This window comes from Zootoca vivipara, chromosome Z1, assembly GCF_965207765.1.
Source record: "Zootoca vivipara chromosome Z1, rZooViv2.hap1.1, whole genome shotgun sequence".
Taxonomy (NCBI): domain Eukaryota; kingdom Metazoa; phylum Chordata; class Lepidosauria; order Squamata; family Lacertidae; genus Zootoca; species Zootoca vivipara.
The window spans coordinates 65,032,277-65,050,826 of NC_142583.1; the positions used below are offsets into that span (position 1 = coordinate 65,032,277).

General features: G+C 45.7%; 1 protein-coding gene across 15 annotated transcripts in view; it reads right to left on the reverse strand.

Moving 5' to 3' along the window:
- The window catches only part of SEPTIN11 (septin 11), a 162,475-nt gene that overhangs the window by 67,562 nt on the left and 76,363 nt on the right, over window positions 1-18,550 (reverse strand). For 2 of the 15 annotated variants that reach the window (XM_088660646.1, XM_088660643.1), the window contains exons 10-11: window positions 8,431-8,499; window positions 2,921-3,846 (exon numbers count right to left, since the gene is read on the reverse strand). The exons of 7 other annotated variants lie outside the window; for them this stretch is intronic. In XM_088660646.1, coding sequence (XP_088516772.1) covers window positions 8,475-8,499 — 25 coding nt within the window. In that variant the 3' untranslated portion in view covers window positions 2,921-3,846; window positions 8,431-8,474. Of the gene's footprint in view, window positions 1-2,920; window positions 3,847-5,062; window positions 8,500-14,885; window positions 16,013-18,550 lie in introns of those variants that run through there. 6 more of the 15 variants (XM_035112147.3, XM_088660645.1, XM_035112144.3 and 3 more) reach the window with 4 other exon arrangements.

Here is an 18,550-nt window from a genome sequence, read left to right on the forward strand (position 1 = left end):
GCAGTACCTATTTATCTACTTGCACTGTTCGGGGTGCTTTCGAACTGCTAGGTTGGCAGGAGCTGGGACTGAGCAATGGGAGCTCACCCCGTCGTGGGGATTCAAACCGCTACCTTTCCCAAAACCCAGGACCTACCTTTTAATCCCTCCCCCCCCCCCCCGGTTAAAATGCAGCGTTTCAAAGTGTGAGATCAAAGAGGCCGTTCTTGCAACGGAGCAGGTGAGGGTGCTGCTTTGGTGGGTGGGGGAAGAGAAGCCCACTGTGGAACTCGAGAAGGTGCCTTAAACAGATCGTTAGTCCATGTAGCTCCATACTGTCTACACTGGCTGGCAGAAGCACTCCAGGGTTTCAGGCAGGGGCTCTCTTAGCAAGACGGTCTGTTGCTGAGCTATCTACCCCTTAACCCCATAAAGAGTTGCTCATGCGCTTCTCTGGATTATACCCTAGAAGTAGCTTGATAAATGTTTGTGCCAAGGGCATCTCTACATTGGGACTGGCACAAGGAACAGAAACTCTGCTTTTTGTGCATATAGCCCAGTGTAGTTGACTCTTGACATACAGTGGTTCTCTGGGATCCAAAGGAAGAAAAGTTACACGCCCACCCCCTACACACACCTGCTTCCTGGTTATTTTAACTGGAGATTTGAATCTGGGGTGTTCTGAAGGTCTCAGCCTTTGCTCTGCCGAGTTCCTCCCCTGACTTTACACTTCCCCAAGTCGCAGCAGTGACATAATCTGCAAGGAATCCTTACAAACTTGACAGGGGTTTTTTGGGGGGGGGCGGGGTGGGGATTTTGGGCTGTGGTTAATCTTAAATTTCTACACAGCTGCTTCACCAAAATAGCACCCAAGACAGTTTATAATGTTCAGACGTCTCTTGAAAGATGGAAGTTTCTCAGCTTGATGTTTCCACTGGACACTGTAATTAAACTCCCAACGAAATCAACGAGATTAAAAGGTTTAACGGACTCTGGCTGTGCTCATACATCATGTGTAAAACAATGGCTTAGCAGTACCTGCATGAGCATGGGAGCAGTGTTTACTTAAGTTGACCTGGAACTCAGCTTCCCATTGTGTGAACCGAGGGTTGTGTTTCGTATAACTAACTCACTTTCAAAGCAAGCCAACTTCAAACCATGGTTTATCAAGTTGGTTTGTTTAAGCTAACCACAGTTAATGTAAATCACTGCCACTGGTTCCCATGCAAGAAGCAAAGTTTAAAGGAAAGCCAGCAGTGCCAAACTCCTCCTTAGCACGTGGCCAGAACCCCGCGTTTGCTCAGGGTTGTTCTTCTCATGCATGCCACACTAAACAATGGTTTGGCATAATGTTCAGACATGGTTTTTTCCTGCCCCGTTGATTTTAATTATAGGGCTGTCAACCGATAAAAGAAATCTCAGCTCAGTAACCATGCAAGTTTTAGTTGATTATAAATGTTGCTGATCATACCCAACTCGGTTCCTCTGTAACATCTGAACTGGGAGTAGCTGTGCAACCCCTGGATCCGTGTCGGCTTGCAGTGGTGGGCTGGATGTTGGCCAATGAACTGAGTCTGAATCCTGACAAGACAGAGGTGCTATACTTGAGTGGTCCCCGTCCATTACCTGTTCTAGGCAGTGCAGCACTCCCTCTGAAGCAGCAGGTACGTAGTCGGGGGGTACTCCAGGATCCATCTTTCGTCCATTGAGGCCCAAGTGTCCTTTGTGGCTACAACTTGCCTTTTACCAGATTCCACTGTCAAGAGACAGCTTCAGCTCTTCCTGGACAGGGCTAGCCCAACCACAGTTGCACCTGCCTTGTTAAATCTAGAGATCTGACTACTGCAATGCACTCTTTGTGGGACGGCCCTTAAGGTGGCCTGGAAGTAGAAGCAAGTGAAAAATGTTGCAGCTAGGTTGCTAATTTAAGTTTAAGGTTTTGGTGTTGGTATATAAAGCCTTCCTGGAGGGGCAACCCCAGCAGTGCCGCCTGTCAGTTGTACAAAGCAGAAGAACAGTGTCTATATTGTGTCTGTATGTTGCTATCACCTTACGCCTTTTGATTTTGTGGGACTTTTTGCTGCATGCCACTGAACGTTTTCAAACATGACTCGGTGACAAAGTGCCCAATTAACAAGGGGGCACGTTTTTAATTGCTACACACTGCTGGAATTGACTTATCTACTGAACGTTGAAGCTCTAATTCAGGGTTTCCCAATCTTGGGTCTCCATCTGTTTTTGGACTACAATTCCATCGCCTCTGACCAATGGTCCTGCTAGCTAGGGATGATGGGAGTTGTAGTCCCAAAACAGATGGAGATCCAAGATTGGGAAACCCTGCTCTAATTTATATGTGACTTAAGCTGAGCTTTGTGTACTGTGGACTTCAATATGTGCGGCACTGTAGAAATCAAAGTCCTGCGGTTGGGGCAAATTACCTTATTCCCCGTCTGCTAGTCACTGGGAAGTGCAAACTCTCCTTAACACCCCTCTGTCTTTTGAGATTTTACATATGCTTTCAACCCTAACCTAGTTGCAGCCATGAGGACAAGAAACCTATTTAATTTCTTCTCTTTCCAAAGTGCCTCAGGCTTCTGAATTTTGCACCTAATACCAAAGCCAGTGTGCTCATGTCCTTGGTCTCATGTGGCTTTGCTGGTGATCTGAGGATAGTGCCCAGAGTTTCATCCCATCCCGTCCCAGTTCAGCAACAGCCTTAACAGGAGCAGACCATGAGACTCAATGAAGTTCAGGGCTCCTCTGAACCAAAACCAGAGGTGTTGAGACCAACAAGTGTCTAGGCTGCTGGTCTCTTGAACCGGGACAATTGTCTTCATTTCTTAAATGTGGGCCAGTTTGGGAATCCAAGAAATCGGCCCTTACACCCCAGATGAGGGAAAGAAAGAAAGAAAGAAAGAAAGAAAGAAAGAAAGGGAATTTTTCTTCTCAGACCACTTTCACCCATTGCATTTTAAGTATATTCTTGAGAAATAATAATCAAGCATACACCTGAGAATACAATGCGTGGACGAGATAAATATGAGCACCACACACAAAGCAGTCTCTTCCGAGAGTCGGGATCAAGGATTGCATCCTGCCAAGTGTACCTGCAGGGCCAAGCCTGAGTTTCTGTGGGACAACCCACACAAATGAAACCTGAAGCAGGTTGCAATCCGAAACATGGATGGCTCCCTCCTTAAGTTCGGATAAGTCCAAACCGGTGTCGTCGTCGTTACTTCCCCCACCCTCAATTTAGGGAGTGTTATGAAGACAAATACTGGGAACCCTTGAGAGTTCATATGGCTTTCAGAACAACCTTTTTTTTGCGGTGTCTCTTGGAGAGAATTAAATTTAGTGCTAGAGCTGCGTAGGATTTTAACGCTTGAGCAATCATCTCTGGCTTTTGCACACACACACACACACACACACACACACACACCTCTTTCACGCAAACACACATTCACACTCTTTTGCAGTCCGCAGTTTCCTTGTTCTCATGTCAAGCGGCAGGTGCCTGTTGTATCAAAAGGAAAGGAAGAAGAAAATTCCCAGTGCAACGTCTTGGGTTCCACCCAAGTTTTCTCTGCCACCTTTTGTGTCTGTCTGCCTGGGCAGTGTGAAAAGTCAAGGTCGGTCGCCCACAGCGAGTGGACTGACACTCATCAGGAAAGACACGCACACATACGCACATGCACACACACCGCAGTGAGTCACAGTTTCCGAAAAAGACAGAAAGGCAGAGGTGGTGGAAGAATGAGGTAACTTGTCTCCCAATGGGTGTGTCTGGCTCCTCTAATGCGCTAGTGTCCATTAGGAGAGAGGGAAGTGGACCTTGGCAAGGTGACTGACAGCTACATAAAGAAGAAGCTACGGAAAAGAGAGAGAGAGAGAGAGAGAGAAAGAAAAAGGTTCAGAATCCAAAAAGGGGGAAGCGAAAAGGAAAACAAAAACAAAAAAACCCGACAACAGCTGTTTGTTAAAAAAAAAGGAAACTGTGAGGGGAAAAGTGAGAAGGTAGGCTGGGGTGGGATTGATATATAGTCGGGGCTGGCAGGCATCTGCGGCCTTTCCCAAAAGAACCACAACTTGGCAATCGGAATCAAATCTAGTAATGATGCTTATTCTGCCTGTTTTGTAAATATTTCGTTCTGTTCCACATGGGGGGAGAGAGAGGGGCAAATCTCAACCCTCGAGGGCGGTTTTCAAAACACTAGGGCAAGGATCTCCATGTGTACTTTCTTTGCCTCCCCCTGCCTCAAATCTGCTCCAGAGGGTTCGAGAAGGGCTCCAAACAGATTTAAGAGGTGCATGGGAGGAGGAGTTGTTCTGCTGCACAGTCAGAAAATCTGTGCAAATCTGCAAAATAGTGCAGTGGATGCTGCCCTGCAGTCCCCAGCCCAGCCAGAGTCCAATCCCCAGCTGCCAAAATTTTGCAAGGCGCCTGCCCTCCTCCCCGTGCCATTGAATGCCCTTCAGCTGCTACGCTTATCCCTTTCTAAACTGAAGCAAAGGATTCTGAGGGGTAAGTCCCTGCCAGATCCTGGCAGTCCTCCTGCCCTTTGAACTGAATGCAGGAATGCCAAAAACAGACCCGAGTATAAAGAGGCTCTGGAACATGCAAGAATGAAGCACAGAGATGTCTGGACCTTGCCAAGATGCTGTGAGGGGGAACAAGAGAGCACAGAATGGACAATTTAAAATGGCAGTGACTGTGACCAAAAAGGGGAGAGCAACAGAAAAAGGGGGTGGGGGTGGTGGTGGTGCACAAAGCAATGATAGAAGAGACCCCTGAAGGCTGCAAACCAGCTGGGCTCAAGTGGCTCCCATTCCCAATTCTTCCCTCCCCATCGCTCCCAGAAAGATTAAGTGGCAAACCAAAATATTTTTAAAAATGAAGGCCGCAAAATAATAATAATAATAATGCATGTTAAGTTTTGCTTTCGCTTTTTAAAAATGTATTTTCTCCTTCCCGCTTTTGTGTGTTCGGACTTTTCAGAAGTGAACATCCAAGAACATATACAAAACCAAAAGAAAACCCCCAACCCTGTGTCTGTCAAATGCACAAAGATGCCGATTGTTGGTGTGCTTGGAAAAACCAAACCATTTTTGACATCGAAAAGTGTTAACAAAAAGTCTAATGGACGGATACATAACATATATATATAGCGCTATATTAACACTGTAAGTCGGTTACAAAGTCATTCTGCTAAAAACATAGGATACTTTCAAAATAGGAAATGAATAGAAGAAACTACTAAACCTAAAAAGTTTTAAGGCAGTCAGCAAACTTTTTTTCCCCTTAAAAAAATAACAACACAAAATCCCACAAAACAGAAGTATACAAACGACATATTCCTACGGCTGTTCACAGTTCAATATCGATAAAATTGGGGGAAAGGAGGAGATAAAACAGAACCCTTCATATATGTTTCAAGGCTACACTGCCAGACTCCAGCTACACAGATGTAAGGACTACTTTACCGTAAATGCAATTGTGGTTTTTTCACCCCCTTTTGGTGCAAAGATATGGCAAGGTTACAGGCTGGCGTCCATGAATGGCAAGTCAGAAAGATACAAACCTCTTAAGGTATAATAAATGTTCACAACACGTGTCTCAGTTTGTCACATAGCAAAACAAGACATTTGTAGGCATCATCCCTAGGAAAACAAATACGGCAGCTCTTGAAGCGGGGAGCCCCATGTTCATACTGCATAGAAAATCCACGATTTGGTGCGAATGGGATTAAATGGCTTCAATCTGCAAACTCTGGCTGTGTTTGTGAGTGTTGGCTGCCTATCAAATGGGGCTCGCTTGAAAACAAAAACCGTGTAAGCATCTACCTGGTAACAATGCAAGCACTCTAGGCAGCAGAAAGAGCGTGTTGGGAGTTTTGGCGGTGCAGTGTGCAGACAGTGGAGCGTGCAAGTTAAGGTTAATGTGTAAACCAGTGTGGTTGCAGCCGCCCCAAATAACAATGCACTATGACTATTAACACTGGCCTTCTTGCTTGACCCTGTGACTTCTGGTATAGCTTGCCCCAAGTGTTTATTTGCTCGTTTTGATATCACAGAAGTAGCTGCATCTCACCCAACTTGGGTGTTCATGGGATCCCAATCATATGTTAATGTCTAAGAGCTCATAGCTCCTGTTACTGGCTCACCAGTTGCCACTAACATCACATTCAATGTCAACACTAAACACACAATATATATTTTTTGGATTCCTGTTTTGGTGCTCCGTCAAGACTTTGTTCCCTTATGTTTGGAGTCTAGCCTTTCCCCTTTTGTTATTATTTTTAAGAGCCCTACCTTCCCTCAATTGTTTTTTTTCCCTTTTAGCCTGCAGGCGCCGAATTCTGCAGGTCGCCAGAAGGCTAAAAGGGAAAAAACTGAGCCAACGCTTGGCGGGAGCGGCGCCTGTGCCCCGCTCAGCGCAGGCCCACTCGCTCAGTGTGCTGCCTGCCATGGCCACCGCAGCATGAAGCGGCCAGCTGAGCCGCGAGGTGCCACGTCTAGCCTCCGCCTCTTCCCTGCCGGAGGAGCCGCCCTCCAGCCACTGCCTGCCTCCTCCAGCCCTAAAAAAAAAGGCGACAACTCTGGGAAAGGGCGGTGGTGCCGGAGGCATCTTTGCACCACGGCACCGGATATGCTTAAGACGGCCCTGGTTGTGACTGGCAATAGCAAAGCTCTAGCCTTATTGAATCTCAACTAACTCCATCAACCCTAAGTGTGTGTGTGTGTGTGTGTGTGTGTGTGTGTGTGTGTGTGTGTGGTTATGGTTATGGTGGGTAAAACCAATCAACTCTCCAGGAAGCAGCCATTGTATGGTGCTTAGAATATGAAATTACACATGGGAAAGAAGCAAGCAAGTTCAAGTTCAAGCGACAGAAGTGGGCAGGCCAGCGCTGAGCGATTTCCAAAATACCACTCTGTATTAATATCCATCACACCTTCCAGGGATGCAGACCAAGGCTGGTCTTACTTTGAAGCAACGTGAAGCCATTGCACCAAACATTTTTGTAAGAAACAAAACCACCCTCCCCCCCCAACACCAACACCAACCCTCCCAGGGCACAGCAAAGGGGTACGGTTTTTATTCAAGTGCAAAAATATATACAGCTGCAGCTGTTACAGCCTTTGGCACTTGGAATAAGACACCGTGGACATTTCTTGTGTTCAGCAAAAAAGCAAAACAAAAAAACAACCAGATTAGAAAAAAGTTTGGGTCTTGTTTTCCTGCTCCTTTTTATAGCAAGCACTTCTTCAAAAATAAAAATAAAAGAAGTGAATGGTAAACTTCTCAATCACTTGACCTTCCTGACTAAACACTACCGGAGCTGGCCAAATACAAGAGTGAGGATTTACCCAAGGGCCAGTCATCATTTCTCTACTTATGGGTTTGAGTGACAGAATACTAAGCTAAGTGGATGGCCAGCTGACTCCAGGAAGTTATTGGGGGGGGGGACTCTGCTGTCTCATGGCAGGTATTCATAGAATCACAGAACTGCAGAGTCGGGGGGAGCCCCTAGGATAATCTATTCCAACCCCCTGCAATGCAGGAATGGGCAGCAGTTCCATATATTAAAACACATATAAAATAGAAAATAAACATGCATATTAAAAAAAATGGAGCTTGTGTCTCTAAGCTGTGTTTTTTTCTAGGACTACCAGTAAAACCTGGGTATTTAGGGTGGTTAAGCTGGGAGATCACACAAAATGGTGAAGTGGGCTTTTTTTCCCTAGCACAAAAGATAAAAATGGGAGCACCACGAAAGCGCTGTTGTTTGAAGCAAACAGGGCTGGAGTTGGGGGAGGCTCCTGTCAGTGAAGGGCCAGGCCAAAAAACAAAACAAACAAACAACAACAAATTGCATAGCCCTACCTCCAAATCACGGGGGAGGAGTAACTCATTCCTGGATAACCACCACTGCTGAAAGTGAACTAAACGTTCACGACTTGGATATGAAACATTTTTACTTGGCAGCATGATCTCTCAATGAAACTTCCTGGATATCAGATCAACGGAACAATCCTAAGCGTCTTTACTTAGAAGACCGCTCTGCAATCAATATGTACAGTACAGCACCCTTACTTGGAAGTAACTTCAACTGAACTGAATATAATTTCTGGTTCCACATGCACAGGCTCCAGCAGCAGCAAAGCCATTAAATACCCTTTGAACATTATTTGTGACTAAACTGCGCCACTGATCAAAAGGAAAAGCCAAGTTCTACCAACTGTTGCTGGACTGGAGTCACTGTGTTTGCCCACCTGCTGGTTCGCCCCCTTCTGACTGTACTACCGAGTTGCAATTTAGCCAAAGTAATATTGGAACATCTCCGCACCCCTGCCAGATCATGAGCACACCCGTTTGCAAGAAAAGAAAAAGAAAAAAGCCCTTTCGGGTAGTTCCTAAAGGTGGGCAGAATGGTCTTGTGCAGCTATACTTACATGCAAAGGAGAAAGCACATCCCAAAAGCTTTTGAGGAGAGACATTATTCCGTGCAGAGCCAAGGACTGCTGTGAAGAAAGGCATAGATACAGAAAGGAGAAGCAAGTGCAATATTTAGCAAGCTAAACGTGGTCAGGGGAGTGGCTAAAGGAGGGCAAGGTCCTGGCTCTCTGGCAGTTAATTAGCTGCCTGAAGTAGTCGTCCGGGGAACCCGTGGCCCTCCAAATGTTGTAGGACGACAACTGCCATCTTCTTTAAGCACCGGCCGTGGTGGTTGGGACTGTTGGGAGACCAGCAATATCCAAAAGGCCATAGGTGCTTCACCGTTCTGAGCTAAGGGGACCCATGCAGGTAAGCCAGCTTCCATGCATGCATCTCTTGCTGGATCGGGAGCAGGCAAATCTGGTGTCCAAATATATGCTGGGATTTGCACCTGAGTGTGGCTGCTGCTTATCTGTACTGAGCTGCTTATTATTATATCATTATTATGAATTGAATTTATATGCCGCCCTATACCCCGAGGTGCTTTCAACCGCACGCGCATTAAAACTCCGGTGCACCTACTTATGAGCAATCAAGTGACAAGAGGGTGGACTGCAGTCCACTCTAAAGGTGCCATAAAGACGCCAGGTTTTGAAACGTTTAAAAGGTGGGTTTCGAAAAGGGGGTTAAAAGAGTCAACAAATAACTTTACGTTATAGGGGTTTCTGATGGGGAGGGAGATCAGAGCAATAAGGGAAAGAAAGAAATTATTAAATCCCCCCCTCCCCCAAGAATGAATTTCATCCTCTGGATTAGTGGGCTAGGAAGGAAAGAAAGAAACCCGCAGAGTTTAAAGAAGAAAGGAGGGCAAAAGCCAGAATACATTTGGCAAAGGGGTTTGCAACAGGAGATCTATGGAGACATCTAAACCTGGGCTGCAAATAGCAGAATCTCCAGGGGCTGGGTGCCTGAACTTGGTCCTTCTTTTTGTCGTCCTAGCAACCAGGCACTGCAAGGATAGCCATAAACATATGCTGGGTCTAAACCCACTGGCCCTCAGGGATGTTCCAGACAATGCAAATCTCAACCCATATTAGTAAATGCAAAGCTAAACTGGACTGATTTTCTGATGACTGGGGGGTTGGGGTTGGGGGTTTATTTCTTGATCAATACAGCTGTTCAACCGGCAATTTTATTAATTACAGTTGCTTTTTGCACAGGGGTTGACAACAGAATCTTTATTGACTTAAACTTTACTGACTTAAGCTTTAACAAAGGAGAGAGGTGAACGTCAGACTAAAACTGAGTGGTGAATTTACAGACGTCAGCGAAGGTATCTAATAAAGTCCAACAGTGAGTCTTTGGTCTTCTGGGGCTTTCAAGAAGTTCTCATCTTTCAAAAGAAGAAGAAGGGGAAAGCCTGTGTCCTAGTCGTCACCTCTTTTCTAGACTAATCATTTGTGGGGGTCTCCAAAAACCTTCTGCCTGTTTACCAAGAAGCAAATGCTTCCAAACGTCACTAAATCAGCCCAAGAGACTTTCTGATTACTAATAATTAAGGTCCAATTCCCATATTCGCTTTTAAAGGTGGCGAAATCGTTGCGAAGGCAATTTAAGTGTGTCCATGAGGAATACTTTTCCTAGGGGCAAGATCCCATGTAGTAATGGCCAGCGTGCGACATTCTCAAATTGAAGCCCTTCTTCCAATGTCTCCATCGGTGACCGTGTGGGGCCCCCCTCATAAGATATAGGCCTGGGTTAGATGTTTCCCAGGTTGGCTATGCATTTTGTGGGACAGAGTAGTTGTGGCTTCCTCTCACACACCAAACATGGCAGAATGCCTGACGCACATGCAAAGGGCCCATTTCTGCAATCTCTCCTCACTTTTTTTACGGGGCGGGAACACTTTTGTGGAGTCAGGATTCCACAAAGAGTGACCACACTGCATGTTGTTTTAGGGCAGGGGTTGAGAAATAGCAGAGCCAGGGGCCAAATGTGGCCCTCCAGGCCTCACCATGTGGCCCCTGGAACTCTCCTCTGGCCACACACACCCCACTGGCCCTTGCTTTATATTTCAAGTGTTTTGATCTGGGTGTGATGTGCTTTCAAACTGATAATGTCTCTGGATGGGGACAGAGAGGGGTGAAACAGGCAGAAACTAGCTTGCCTCTGATCCCATCAAACACATCAGAACGTGGCCCTTGGAAGGCTGTGCATCAGCACAAGCGGCCCTCAGGCTGAAAGAAGAGCCCACCCATGGCACAGAGGCTGGGGATAACTTTTACCTGTTCCTCCAACCACTCAAACTGCGTTACTCGTCTGCTAAGTATCTGAATGGAGCTATACCATAGGTAGGCAAACTAAGGCCCGGGGGCAAGATCTGACCCAATGGCCTTCTAAATCCGGCCTGCAGATGGTCCAGGAATCGGGCGTGTTTTTACATGAGTAGAATGTGTGCTTTTATTTAAAATGCATCTCTGGGTTATTTGTGGGGCATAGGAATTCGTTCACCCCCCCAAAAAAAAATAGTCTGGCCCCCCACAAGGTCTGAGGGACAGTGGACCAGACCCCTGCTGAAAATGTTTGCTGATCCCTGAGCTATACTGACTGCTGGAAATTGACAAGACAAAATGCTTGCTTTAGCAAGGACGCATATTGTGGGCTACTATCTGTCTTCTAACCTGGCACATTAGCCACTTGCCTACTCACCTGTGGTGACTAAGTCCTGCTTCTAGGTGATCAGATAAGGAGGCTTTTGAAAACTGAACGGGGCTTGCGGCGGCGGCGGGGGGGGGGCACAGGAGGTGGCCTAGGTGCCGCAAGGGCTGGCACTGACATGCATGGGCAGGCTGGCTTATCTGCAAGGCTGTCAAGCGCCTGGTAAGTCACGTGCCTGTACGGCCTCCTCACCAAGCTGGGAAGAGAATTCTATTACCCTCCTGTTCTGATTTCTCTGGAGAAACTTCTGGTCAAGTTCTCTTTACTGCTTGGTAGGTTGCAATAGATGGAAAACACCTTATTTCTCAGCGGGGTTCTCTTAAACTAAGCAGGAGGAACAAATGAAATACTTTAAACAAATTGAGCAGGCACAAAAGCCGATTAGGAATAAGGACACACACAGACATGGCTGGTGCAAACACAGCACACAAAGCATTCAAGCTTCGGGAAACTTGAACATATAGTCGCACAACGAAGCTGCTGTACTGCATGGTTAGGAAACTGGCTCCTTCTGTTCAAGGCCAAGAGAGAAGCAGTCGCTCGGATTGCTGCTTTTCATCCAGCTTGCTTAGCTGGCGAGCCCTTCTTTCGGCCGCCACTGAAGCAGCTTTAGCCAACCTAGAGCCCACCAGATGCTTCGGATTACATGTTCTGAAGCATCGGAAGGGCACCAGGTTGGCAACGGCTGCATTACAGCAAAGCACAAAACTGGTCCTATCTTTTGCTGGTCTGCCTCCCTTTGGGCAGGTTTTCAGCCATCCTGCTAAGGGTGTTCACACATCATATTCCACAAAGGCACAACCTGTGCATGCAGACAGCTGAGATGGGACACGTGAACAGTTGATGTAAAGTTTCAACCAGTCCGTTTGCACCTCTGGGCTCCACAAATCGACACGTTTACACCCTGCCACACAAAGACTTGTTCACCCGCAGAGGCAGCTTGAACCTGTGTTTAGTGTGATGTGTGAACCAGCCTTCTGGCATTTGCTAAGAACTATGTTCTTAGCAAACAGATTAGCCTTTTTGCTGCTTAAGAGCAAGGGAAGAGGAAGAAGAAAAAAAGACACCTTGGTGGTTTGGCAGAGAAGCAAGCAAAGTTGGAAAGCGAAGGGAGGGTAGTGACTTTGGTGAGGAGCGTAATTTCAAAGAGTGCTTTTTTAAAGGTAAGAAACAGGAGACTACCTAGCTGGAAGCAGAGGGGAAATTGGCTGCACGTCAGCAGTAGAGGGAAGCAGAAGGTAAACAGGACTCGCCATCTCTTGGAAAGTGTCAGAAAGGAAAATGTTCTGTCCAGCACAGAAAAATACAAACAGTTAAATACTTCAGAGTCAGCTTCACAACAAGTTAAAGTGAGAGCGAAGGAGGAAGAGGAGGTTGGCTACGGGGTGAGATTTCATTCCAATATTTGCCTTGGCTGGCACATACAATTTCAAAGTGAAAACAGTAAAAGTAATCTGGACAGGAGAAGGCTTGTCTTCCCTCACAGCTCTACACTGAGTCCGAGCAAGTTTAGAAACTCGCTTGGCTGCCACACGGCTTCACATTCTGCTCAAGAAACCTGTCAAATGCTGTTTTTAAACAAAGGTGCCGAGACCACAAGCTATGCCTTCCACAGTTCCCTGGGAAGCCGTGGTGGTTAGACCAGCTCCATAAAGTTGTGACGTTAATGAGATATAAACTGATCTGAAAGTCACTGGAATTCAAAGGCTCTGTATCCCTTCTATCCCTGCTTGGCTCAACCTTGGATGGACAGTACATTGGTTGCAGGCAAGGTGTTACTGAAACCTGTTTTAAAAAATACATGCGGCATATTCGCTCTGCAGAAAGTCAGGGTGCTGTGGCCATTTCTCTCTCCTGTGGGCCCAGCCTTTGACAAACATGTCTCCCACCTCCGCCGAAATGTCTACAACTCCCACCAGCCCCCATCATGTTCTGGCTGGGCTCTTATGGGAGAGGTAGTCGAAAACACCTGAAGGTTGGTGAAGGCTGCTCTAGGCTCTGTACGTTCCAAAACCCTCACATTCCCACAATACTCTTACTCTCTACCTACTTGCCAGTTTTTGTTGTGTAAATCCTGCTAGCCATTAACAAGCACACTCATGCACCCATTCCTGGCACTCTGATGAGCATGCGTCTGCTCCCAAACACCTATTTTTCAACACCACTATTTAAAACTTTGGGTGCACGCTCAGAAACAAAGCAAAGCAGATTTGGGTGCACATCTACAATTGTGCAGGTGCCTATGACTGTAGTCTGGCAATGCTTTTGCTCGCTCAGCCCCAGCCACTCTGGGCGGCTTCCAACAGAAAAATAAAACACAGTGATCTATTAAACATTAAAAGCCTCCCTGAACAGGGCTGCCTTCAGATGTCTTCTAAAAGTCTGGTAGTTGTTTTCCTCTTTGACATCTGTTGGGAGGACATTCCACAGGGCAGGCGCCACCACCGAGAAGGCCCTCTTTTAGGAAAAAAAGCACTGGCTGCATCTACACCACAATTCAACAATGTTAAAAACAGAAGAGATCATGTGGTAGCACAGTGATTGTAAGGCCCGCAAGCTATTTGGAACTGCTATTCATTTCTAAGAACTGAGAAATGAAAGATGAATCTTTTACATTGAGCTCATATACTTACACAAATTTAGGAAGATAGTCCTATTCATTTAAAATCAGATGACAAGAACAACGCCCATCACCCATAAGACTGAGCCCTAAGGGAGTAGGTTTAATTCCCTCATTTCAGAATAAAACAGATCACTAATTCTTTCAGTAAATCCTTGATGCTGTAAAGATTACTAACATTCCAGGGATGTTTCCCCTGTGCTAGCTGATGCCCTTGTGGCTCCTCTGTGTCCAGACATTTGTAGCAGGCTATCCTCCATCAATTAAAAATAATAATGTGCAGCTCTGGTTTGGACATGAGCTGCCTTTGTTAGTTATATCATGTTTGCTGCGAGGTTTGGTTAAAAGCAAGGTCAAAACTTACTGGGGGAGCCTGTTAAAAAGGACACGCCAAAAGCGAAAAGCATCCAATAAGTTACAAAAGGCATCATGCATGTGCGAAGTCATGCAAGGTCAGTAAGAGACATGTCACAAATCCTGAGCCTGGGGCTTCTTCCGAGAAGTTGCAAGCTATTTCCAGAAGAAGTCTTAGACGGAGTGGGACCGGTGGATTTAGACCACTTTTGTGTCAGGATGAAAGAGCCTTAGGACCCATCTGCATTCAACATTTAAAGCAGTGTCATACCACTTTAAACAGCCATGGCCCCCCCCCCAATAATTCTGGGAATGGTAGTTTAAAATTGCTCAGAGTTGTTAGGAGGTCGCAATTCCCCTCGCAGACCTACAATTCCTAGAGTGGTTTAATAATCAATTGTTCTTCCCAGGGAACTCTGGGAATTGTAGCTCTGTGCCTCGTCACTCTTAACAAACTCCACTTCCCAGGATTCTCTGGAGGAGAAGCCATGGCTGTTTTAAATGGAATGTTTTAAATGCAAAGGGCAAGCGGGGCCCTACTCTATATCAACAGTTTGCTTCAGAGGTGGTCCCACAGGACTCCTGAGGCTACTGTTCTAAGACAGTGTTTCGGCTGTTTTTGGACTACAACTCCCACCATCCCATCACCTTGTTCAGTCCTGGACTGGCTTTGCTAGTTGGAGAAATGGGTTGCAACTGGGGGTTGGGGAGGGTTTGTGTGAAAAGGTGACCATAGTGAGCCAGTTCAGTACAAATGGAATGTGCTATACATAGCCAAAATTCCTGAGCATGGCTATAATCCTCCTCTGCTCTGACAAGTGATGCAGTTTTTCGAAATATCATAGCCCCGGTGCAGTTGACCACACAGCAATTTGCATGTGTAGTGGGACTTTAATTCTGTCGTCTTCTTCTTTAAACCCTAAATAGTATCCCCTTTGTACTAAATCTTCTTCTGAAGGAAAATCAAGGCACGGCCCTGAGACTCACAAAAGTCCCATTGACTTCAATGGGAGGAAAATGTAAACATGTACTTAAACCTTCCATAAAACAAACCCATGGACTTTAAAGGGTTTTATGGTGGCTGGATGGTGTCCTCGCTAAGAGGTGCACTGGTGCGGGGGGGGGGGGGGGTGAGTAGGAGTTTGCCATTCAAAATGGAAAAAGAAGATGCATAAGCCCGTTGTATGAAAGCAACCCAAGTTTCAGACACCTCGATAGGATTTCAAGAGGACCATGGCCAAAAGGTGGATGCAAGTGCAATGAACAAGACCCAAGTTTAAAATTGTTACAATCTACAGGTGAAACTTGGAAAATTAGAATATGGTCGAAAAGTGCATTTATTTCAGTAATGCAACTTAAAAGGTGAAAGCAATATATGAGATAGATGCATGACATGCAAAGCAAGATCTGTCAAGCCTTTTTTGTTGTTGTAATTATAATTATTTGTCGTTAGGCGGGTCAACTATAAATGGAATGCAATTAATGAAATGTAATAGCGATGTTTATTTTTGTATTATTGTAACTATTTGTTTTATTATTGTGGAATTTCCAAAAGAAAGCATTTGTAAAAATAATAAAAAAATAATAATAAGTTGCATTACTGAAATAAATGCACTTTTCGACGATATTCTAATTTTCTGAGTTTCACCTGTAGTTCCAGCTCCCATTCCAATCAATTTTACAATTTCTGTTCTTCAGAGGAAGAAGGAATATCCCCAATAAAGCCCAAGGCCAGGTAGCCCTTGCTCCAACACCCACCCACCACAGTATTATTAATATAGCAAGGATTTGTGTTTAAAAGGGGAGAGAGAGAGAGAGAGAAACAAAGATGGCTGAAACTCATTACTGCAAAAGCAGGTGAATGCAGGAACATCCTTTGACTTGGCAGGCTTTATGTGAAGCTTGAACTGCAAATCAAAAAACAAACACGAGAACAGAAATGTTAGAAATAATAGCAACTCAAAAAGGGGGGGAATTAAATTGGGGGGGGGATCAGTGGGAAACAACAAGGAAGCTGGCAACAGCTTCTTGCTTCATGGCAGAGTGTTGTGCAAAGGGGATTATTATGGAATGGGAAGGAATGAAAACCAACCAACCAACCCTTAACCTTTAAAATCCATGCTAAGTTCTTATTGTGGGGAAGCCTGGTAGCAAAGACATAAAACACAGACCAAAAGCCACACAGCATTTTTTAAATTTAGGGCCATGTGTGACAAAAACAGGATGGTCTGGTCGGTTAATAATTTCCCCAGTTAATGCTCTGGTTCCAGTGACAGACACAAGCAGCTGCCTCTCATAAATTTGTAGTGTTGGAAGGGATTCCGAGGGTCATCTATTCCAGCCCCTTGCAATGCAGGATTCTCAACACATGGTTCCCCATCCAACTTGGACCCTGCTTATCTTTGCAAGTGTGCCAGCAGTTTTATTGCTGCACCACTAGGAGGCTTCGCTGGTCCATCTACCTGTCTGTTCCAGCCTTCCCAAAGCAGGTACTCTCCACATGTTTTGGATGTTTGTTCCTGAGTACTGGCCATGCCAGCTGTGGCTGATGGGAGCTTGGAGCCCAACGACATATGGGCAGTTCCAGCTTGGAGAAGGCTAGTGTCCTTTTTGAGTAGTTTGGGAAAGGGGCATAGCTCAGCCATAGGATGCATGCAAGAGGTTCCCAGGCTTAATCCTCTGTGTCTCCAGGTTGGGTGGGGAAAGACTCCTGCCTGAGACTCTGGAGAGCTACTGCCAATCAATGTAGACAGGACCGAGCTAAATGGACCTATAATCTGTACAAGGCAGCTTTCTGTGTACCTCCAAGAGCTCAGGCAAAGGCCTTTCCCCAGTGTTGCTATTGGAGAGCCTTTCAACTGGGCATGCCAGGACTTCAACCTGGGGCCCTTCTTCATGCAAGCACACACATTCCCTCTAATGCCCTCCTTAGATGCGCATGGGATAAAGGGAGCAGAGCCTCATGTGCAAAGAAATGCATGTGCCGATGGGCTCGCTCCACTGGAATGAATGCAAAAGTTCCTGCAAGCATTGGAACACAACAATTTAATGAGAGATTTAGAAAGCATATACCAGTTAATTGGCAAATCACTATCCTTGAGTAGCATACTGTACTTTGCACTTAAAAAAACACACCCAACCTCAACAACCCTTAATTGAGCAAAGGAACAGACACCCACCACAAAACACTAGGCAAACGAAGTACCTTGGAAAAGATCTTTAGTAATCTTGATGAAGCAAACAAAGCTCCACATCTCTCAGAATTAACAAGCTAGCATGTTTGAAAATTGTAGCTAAAGGAATGCATGCTGCAAGAGTGCATGTTACATGCAGGAGTCAGGGGGTAGAGAATTTCCTGGAGATCTCTTGTTTGAATGCTGGGGGAATGGAGGGTCTCCCACTAGCAAATTCTCTCCACATCAAAAAAGCAATGCAAGACAAGAGCCTAAGTCAGCACACAATGGCTCTGATAGGAGTTATGGCATCAGGTTGAGGAAGGCTGGCGATGGCTGTCTTAGGACGAGGGTTTTCATTGTGAATTGTTAAATGTGGCCATCAGATACGATATATTTTGCCTTGCCACAAACAAACGGTGTAAAACCTCAGCTGCCCAGTTCTTGCTCTGGATTAAAAGGGAGCATTCCAATGTGCAGGGTTTCAGAGGGAAGTCATGCCGGCAGCAGTGAGCAGGTTGACCTGCCACCAGTCAATGGACTTCAGCAACACTGCAGTCATGCCACTATGGGTTCTGTTACCAAGAAAACTCCAAACCCTTTCCTAGGCAAAGTGGAGCACTGTGCATTCAAGGGAAAGAGAAAACTTAAAAACCTTTAAAGAGCAGAAATCCAGGCTAGGTGGCAACATCTGTTGCATGATAAATATATATGCATATATATATTGTAATAATGATGACATACTCTCACTTTTCCATTTAAAGCAAGTTAAATGGAACAGCAAGTTAAAGCACTAAACTGCACATCTGAGCACACAAGAGCTTCTAAAAGTGGAGTGTGGACTCCCAGAAAAGAGCTACCTGCACAGAAAGTGATTCTCTCTGCAGGAGAGAATCATAGAATCCTAGAACTCCAGAGTTGGAAGGGACGCAGGGGGGTAATCTAGTTCAACTCCCTGCAACGCAGGAAAGAGCGTGCAGCCCATTGTGAATTGTTAAATGTGGCCATCAGATACAGCCAGCGTTTGCATGCAGTGCCAAGTCACGAAGTATCGTTTATTAAAGCACAGTGTGCATGCAGCTCAAGCCCTTAGGCGACATGCCTCCCTTCTGCATGCAGGTACACAAACTGTGAAAGGTTTATGACCTATTGATTATTTACTTATATGCTGCTTTCCCACAATAAGCTGTGCCCAGTGTGCCTTACAGCAAATATTCAAGATACAAATATACCCAATACAGAGCATGTCAGTAAAGCTAAGTGATGCGTGAG